General features: G+C 39.2%; 1 protein-coding gene across 1 annotated transcript in view; it reads right to left on the bottom strand.

Annotated features, from left to right (window-relative positions):
• LOC143021421 (uncharacterized) overlaps window positions 1-7,500 on the bottom strand; it is a 32,659-nt gene that overhangs the window by 24,417 nt on the left and 742 nt on the right. The window contains exons 2-5 of the mRNA XM_076178867.1: window positions 5,164-5,212; window positions 3,956-4,057; window positions 3,756-3,842; window positions 1,521-3,365 (exon numbers count right to left, since the gene is read on the bottom strand). Coding sequence (XP_076034982.1) covers window positions 1,521-3,365; window positions 3,756-3,842; window positions 3,956-4,057 — 2,034 coding nt within the window. The 5' untranslated portion in view covers window positions 5,164-5,212. The remainder of the gene's footprint in view (window positions 1-1,520; window positions 3,366-3,755; window positions 3,843-3,955; window positions 4,058-5,163; window positions 5,213-7,500) is intronic.

Below are 7,500 nucleotides of genomic sequence, written 5' to 3'. Positions count from 1 at the left end.
TTTTATATAATAAATTTGTAGACTACACAGTATCCCTAAATACCGTATTTGCGAAAGGAGAGTGAAGAGAGAGCTGGCAGACAGAGCTGATGAAAGAGTATTGGGATGGTTTGAACATTTAGAAAAAACAAGTGAAGAAAGATGACAAAAAGAGTGAGGAGAGCAGAGGTGGATGAAGTGAATTTGAGGGAAAGACCAAGAATAGGATGAATGGACAGGCAAGACATTGGTGAGTTGAGAGTGGCTACGAATGGATGAGAAACAGATGTGGTCAATGGGCTTTCTTCCTGTCTACTTTGTAATTTCTTAAACAGATTCGAGGAGTTCAAGATGGAAGAAGCAACAAATGGACGTTGGATCAGTGTGGGGGTATACCTCGACTAAGCCAACCCCCTCAGTGGGGGAAGGAGGCCTTCTGGTATATGTATGTACTCAACATCATTTAACAAAAACTGACAGTGATCAAATTACAGTTCATTCACAGTTCTGAAATTATTGTGTGCATCATGGATATTTTTCTCTGATAAGACTTGAATATTCTGTTTAATAAGAGGCGGACCTTGACCTAAAGCTGCATGCGCAAGCAACAGAGAGAGAGAGAGAGAGAAAGGGGGAGAAAGTGGGGAGGAAAAGAGACAAGGAGAGAGAGAGAGAAATGGAAGGGGGAGAATGAGGTGAGTAAAAGAGACAAGGAGGGAGGGAGGGAGAGAGAGAGGAGACAGAAAGAGGAGAGAGAAAGAGAAAAAAGAGAAAGAGAAAAAAGAGAAAGAGGAGAGAGAAAGAGGGGAGATAGAAAGAAGGGGAGAGAGAGAGGGTGAGATAAGTAGGGGAGAGAGAAAGAGGGGGAGGAGGAGGGAGGGAGGGAGGGGGAGAGAGAGAGGGAGGGAGAGAGAGAGAGAGAGAGAGAGGAAGAGAGGAAGAGGGGAGATAGAAAGAAGGGGAGAGAGAGGGAGAGAGAGAGATAGAAAGAAGGGGAGAGAGAGGGAGAGAGAGAGAGAGAGAGAGAGAGAGAGAGAGAGAGAGAGAGAGAGAGAGAGAGAGAGAGTGAGATAGAAAGAAGGGGAGAGAGAGAGAGAGAGAGGGTGAGATAAGTGGGGGAGAGAGAAAGAGGGGGAGGAGGGAGGAGGGAGGGAGGGAGGGAGGGAGAGAGAGAGAGAGAGAGAGAGAGAGAGAGAGAGAGAGGGGGGGAGAAAGAGGAAGAGAGATGGGGAGAGTGAGTGAGAGATATGGAATGAGGGAGGTAAAGCGGGAAAGAGAGAGGGTGTGAGAAGGGAAGGAAAAGAAAGGAAAGGGAGAGGGGGAAGGAGGGGAGGGATGGAGGGAGGATGGGAGACTGCTCATGGAATGGCCACAGGGAAAAAAAAAAAAAAAAGAATAAATAAATAAATAAAAATAAAATAAATAATATTGTGTTGAAGCACAATTATTTTACATGCTTATCTAAGTCTTGAAATGAAAGGGCATGCACTATTACAAACACAATGGCAATCGCATAACATTAATAAAATGGGTTTATTTACCTTCCTTGACGAACCACTTTTGAAAGGCCTGCCACGTTTTCTTTTTTTACCAGAATCACTTTCGTCGTCAGAATCCTCTCCGCTACTATCTTCCTTACTTTTACTCTTCTGTTTCCGAACCTTATTCTTTTCGCCCTTCTCATCATCACTATTGACCGGTGAAGGTGATGAACACGAAGAACTTCCATCTTCTTTCGATTCTTTGTTCTTCTCTTTCTCCTCTGGCAGCTTCTGCTTTTTTGAGTCTGATTTCTGAGAGGCCAAAGGTTCATCCGAGTCACTGTTACTCTTCGATCCATCGGCTTTGGCTTTGTCTGAGTCTTTCTTCTTTGTTTTGGACTTACCAGTATCAGACTCGGAATCATTACCACTACCTTTCTTTGGAGGGGCCTTTGCCTTGTCTGCAGGCTTCTTATTTTCATCTGAGCTATCTCCTGAAGAGGAATTTTTCTTTTTAGCCTTCTTTTTAACTTCTGATTTTTCCTTTCCTTTTTGCTTACTTAAAGGTTCATCTTCTTCCGAATCATTTCCAGACTTAGAAGAATCAGTTTTCCTTTTAGGCGAGGCCTTGTTCTTTGGTGTCTTCTTAGACTTCAAAGGCTTATCCTCTTCTGATTCCGAACTGCTTTCCTCACTCTCTGATTCATAGCCGCCTTTCTTTCGAGACTTAACCACTTTCTTCTGAGCACCTTTTTTTCCAGCCTTTTTGTGTGTTTTTTCTTCCTCTGAGCTCATTTCACTATCCTCACTTTCTGCACTATCATCTGAACTGCTGTCTCTATCAGAGTCAGAACTGTCTCTCTTTCTCCCCCTTCCTCTCCCAACATGTCCTCCCCTCCGACCTCTTGGTCTTCCCCTCATTCCCCTTCGAGATCCTCTCCCCCTACCTCCCCCTCGTCCCCTCTTGGCCCTCACAGGCATTCCATATTCAGAGTCTGAATCACTATTTTCACTCTCCTCTTCACTCTTAATTTCACTCTCTACAGAAGAATCTGACTGTGCCTTTCTCTTTGCTGTACTTTTCCTTCCTGGCTTGCCTTTAGCTTTCTCTTTCTCTTCCTCTGAGTCTGTGTCCTCACCCTTCTTCTTCTTTTTGGCCTTCAATTCTGACTTCACCTCTTCTTCTGATCCAGAAACTTCTGAGCTATCCTCCTTTCCTTTTCTTTTGTTTACTACTCCTTTCTTTGTCGAATTTTGCGTCTCACTATGTGACTCATCATCAGTATTCCGAGCTGGAGATTTACTTTCTCTAACACCTTTTGTACTTTGATTCGACTCAGAGCCTGACTCTTCTTTCAAACTTTTCACGTTTGAGTTGACAGTTTTCTTGCTTCTACCCGATTCAGCCTTGTCTTTAGTTTTCCCATTGTTCATTTTGGATAAAGGTTCATCAGAATCTGATGATGAACCTACTGAAGACGGTTTCTTAGAAACCTGTTTCTTTGCTTTTTTATCTTCAGGTTCAATTCCCTCACCTGCTTTTTCTTTGTTACCTTTCTCCTTATTTCCCTGGTTTGATTTTTTTTTAATTTTTTGAAGATCCAGTGTTTCTAGATCAGACTCTGTCTCTCCAGCATTACTATCCTCTTTATCTGATTCATTCTTATCCAGGATATTCTGTATTTCCTTCTCAGATAGAGAGATATTAGTCTTTTTCTGGGTAGACATGCTTCTCTTCTCATCAGTGACTTTCTTTTCATATGTTGCACCCTCTTCCTTTTGGTCTGCTTCTTGGTTCCTGATTCTCTTAAGATTTGGTTCCAACTCACTGGAAAGTGAAGGGCTTCCTGGTCTTTTAGGTATTTGGGCTCTAGTTTCTGGTATCTGTGTCTTCTTACCATCAACCTATAAAAGTGAATGACATTTCCAATGAAAACTTTCTACCAAGCCAATTACTAAGTCAAGCTCAAGCTGAAAGCAAATTCCTCGATGACATTTAATAATTCCTTTACCAAAAGTATTTTTCCTCTTATGGAGAATTGAAGCTCTCCACCTCCTCTGGCCTCTCACCTTTTAAATTCAATTCTAATCCACCATCACCCCTCGTTCTCATCAACTTACTTTCGCCTATATTGACTTTCAACTAAACCCAAGGGTGGTAAATTTTTAGATAATCACAAAGTATTGCATTATAATTCACATGCACAGTCTATGGTACTTTGATCAATGAAGCTTTTCTTTTATAATAAACTCTTCAATAGTGACTAAGCTATAGATCTATGTTGTTTCACTTACCTGAATCTGTAGGAGGGAAGTCCTGCGTTCAAAGAAGCGTTTTGTCACTTTTCTTTTGGGGGGTACTCCCTTTTCAGCTACCTCATTCTACAAAACAAAAACATACTATTTTTTATAACATCATATTGGATACTTGATAACTATTTATATATATTAAAAAAAATCATGCATCACTAATAATAATTTCAATAAATCCTAACCAAAATATTTTTGCTGTTCTCTTTGTTGTTAGATGGTGCTGAAACTTCATTGTCGCTGTTATCAGTCAAGTGTAGACTAATGTCACCATCTTCATTAATCATCTGTAATGGGCTGGATGTTAATTGTGAGCTTTAATTCCTTCTACTACCATAGAAAGTAATACAAATGATTAGCATTTCTGACTTGACTATAAAAGAGAACACCAGTTTACACAACAAAAACAACACTACAGCCAAGAAAATTTAATCATATTGCACAAAGGCTGACACAAAACAAGAAATTAACATCTCTCAAAACCCCTTATTGCTTCTATGAAAACCATGAAAACCTGAAGCACCCAGCCATCTTACTAAATAAGCAATACTTGTAAAAAAAACTTTGGTATGCATAACATTCGATGGGCCTGTCATTTGGCAGGTCACAGGGTAAGCAAAGAAACTAAATGTGCACAGAACAGATGCAGAAACTGGATTTGGAAAGAAGAAAGAAAAGCTGATAAATCTACCCATGCAATTAATATATACCATGCTCAACTATACATATACACCTGACCCTCAATATTCATGGGTTCCAAATTTACAGCTTACAGTTTTTTTCATGGGTTTTGTACTGAATAGGTTTTTTTTTATTTTGGGTGTTTAGAGGCACTGAATTTTATTTAGATGCCTTCTGGTGGTTATTTATTTGCATATGGCATGGGTATGGGGGACTCATTCTGTTCCCCTAACTCCCATAAATGTTGAGAGGTCAGGTATACTAATGATAAAGTGTTCTGCTTCACTGACAATGGGCAACCCAACAACTATACATCTACAGCCTGGTTCCCCATGATCAAGATCACAAACAAAACTTACAATACAAAACATACAACTGGAACAGAATTCTACACTTGCATCCATCACATAACAACCATACAAGCTTGCCTCTGGTTGGACACTGCTGAGGCTGTATCAACACAACCTGCATGGCTCCAGACACCATATACTCCAGATGTACACACCACACAGATGACATGAAACATATACCCTTACAATCCTCAAAATTAAAACAACACACACAATAATCTTGGGGCCCTGGGTCACCTGCAAGAGAAATCCAAAGCAACACTGATCACCTGCCATAAACCGGATACTTATCATTAACATGTATAAGCAACATCAAGTGTAGAGATACTGTAAAGTGCACGGTGAAAAGAAGTGGAATATACCTGTAATAATGTGTAGGCAGATATGATGTGCACACACTCAGGAATGGAACTGAAAGCACAAACAAGTGTAAGAAAATTTGTCCTCAGCATTACTCCAATCAGTATATGATCTTTTCAACAAATTAAAAAACTGAAGGGAGTGGACAAAAATCATGGAGATCCCTTAGTATGGGACATTAAAGGATCCTAAAGTCATGGGAACTAATCAAGAGAGACATGTCTGAAGGAAGTTAAGGAATACAGTTTCCCTTACGTATGTGTCAATTTCTGGAACAGCCTAGAGGACAATACAGCCTAAGCTAAAAACCATAATTTTAAAACTATGTACAACAGATAGAAAAAAGAAACAGCATTCCATGAGTACAGTTCCTTCCAAAACTGTTGACAGTCTGGATATATGGATAGAATGTATGAGGAACAGTGTGAAAAACAGAGAAGTAAATGAAGTAAATCCACTTTGTGATATATGGATGGGGTGGAGAGGTTTGGATACATGTTGTTATTTAGCTATAAAATAAACACACATACCAGACTCTTATAAGAGGAATGGCTAGGTCAAAGGACACTATCTACCTGTACACCAAGTGTCTTTTCCCCCTTACAAGGGAGGTAGCCAGCCAAGTGATGCACATACCTTACTCTCATCTATCACCTATTTCTTTCCCTTTCATCTTAGCTCCTTGCAGATAAAGGGTCATCCATATCTCACACCCACATTAAAACCCATTCCATACCTCTCCTATCTTAGCACCTCATGGATGATGAGTCACACCTATCCCCCATTACACTGCATGCATTGAAGGCAATGCAGTAAGGTTACCTCCACCACTTCATTATATGGTAACCTCCCTCCTCACCCACACAAAATATTTACAAAGCAGATGAGAACATCTCTTTGGGTGACACCATCTTTTCATCCATTCAGAATCTCCTCCTTTCATTCCTATCTTTTGCACTCTCTATTTCCTGCTCAAAAGACATTTCTTATTACAGCTAAAGCCTTCTTTACTCCATGAATCTATTCCTTGGTCTCCTTTCCAAGGTCATATATGACCCACTACTACTTTCCATACCTTTCTTTTTTTGTTAGTCTTCCCTCACTCATTCTTTCCACATACCCTAACCACTTTCACTTAATTTACCTGAATACACTGCAATTAGGAAAGATAAAAAAAAACACCACAAAGGTGGTCATAACACAAAAGCATACCTTTCCCCAACAAAACAAAACAAAGTAAATGATCATCACTTGAGCAGAAATGACCACAACCTAAACATACACAAAACAACAGGTAGAGATATGGGTGTTCACAGATTTTGAAGACAGGTGTGATGGAAATGACTATGACATGTCCCCAAGTGCTACTACTAGTATTTGTTGCAGGTCCCTTTCCTACACAAGAAACCTCATATGGAAAATACACAAGAACCTGAATATACTCAGAACTGTAGCAAACACAGGATTTGGACAACAGATACAGTGCTGTATACAAATAACTCATGAGAACCACACCAAGTTTTGATCCAGTTTGTTTTCTATATTAAAGAATACAAAGAAAATCTACATACAACACGAAGAAACTTTAAGAATAATAACAAACTGCACCACAACATCACCAATAAGCAACCCCCATGCAGAAACAATAATCCTCCCCACTTAGCAGCACATTAAAATAACTGGCATCCAATGCAAATCCTTCAAACTCGTTACATTACACCACAACTCTACCCAAAGGATACAACTAGAAACCAACACCTGTACCATAAATCTGCATCAGTAAATTTGATAGGCAATAGAACACAACAGTGTAGATAATAAATACTAATATCCTTACTCAGTCTTGTACAATACTTGTAGTGGTCAACAACCGAAATTTATTAGACCTATTTTGTAGTGTACTAGATATAGTTTTGTACATTGATTCTAGAAATTTTCCATTTTCATGCATCATTTTAATTGCCCTGATGACAACTGATTTTTTGTAACTGCATGTAACTGCCTAAGTGATCTCCATTGATAATGCTCCATTTTAATTATGGATTTGTGATTATATTGAAGATGGAATCTCAAGGTGACACATAACTAAATTTGATTCATTTTGTTGGATGTAGCTTGTTCACACCAAGTCTCAGTGGCACACCACTGTTAATGAAATTATGAAGATCTATTGACTGAAATTCGGTTATATCCATGTCTCCCACCTTGGAATATTAAATTTCTGTAATAAAATAAGATCAGACATGAGTCATACCATTTTTATTATATATGTAACTAAGTACAATAATAAATGTAAATAGTGACCACATAAAAATTATGCATGATGATGCACTAAAATG

The sequence above is a fragment of the Oratosquilla oratoria genome, chromosome 42 (genome assembly GCF_046742065.1).
Source record: "Oratosquilla oratoria isolate Oo_2021 chromosome 42, ASM4674206v1, whole genome shotgun sequence".
In the NCBI taxonomy this organism is placed as follows: Eukaryota; Metazoa; Arthropoda; class Malacostraca; order Stomatopoda; family Squillidae; genus Oratosquilla; species Oratosquilla oratoria.
The sequence above is the reverse complement of the archived record's forward strand: the minus strand, read 5'-3'. Positions and strand labels throughout refer to the sequence as shown.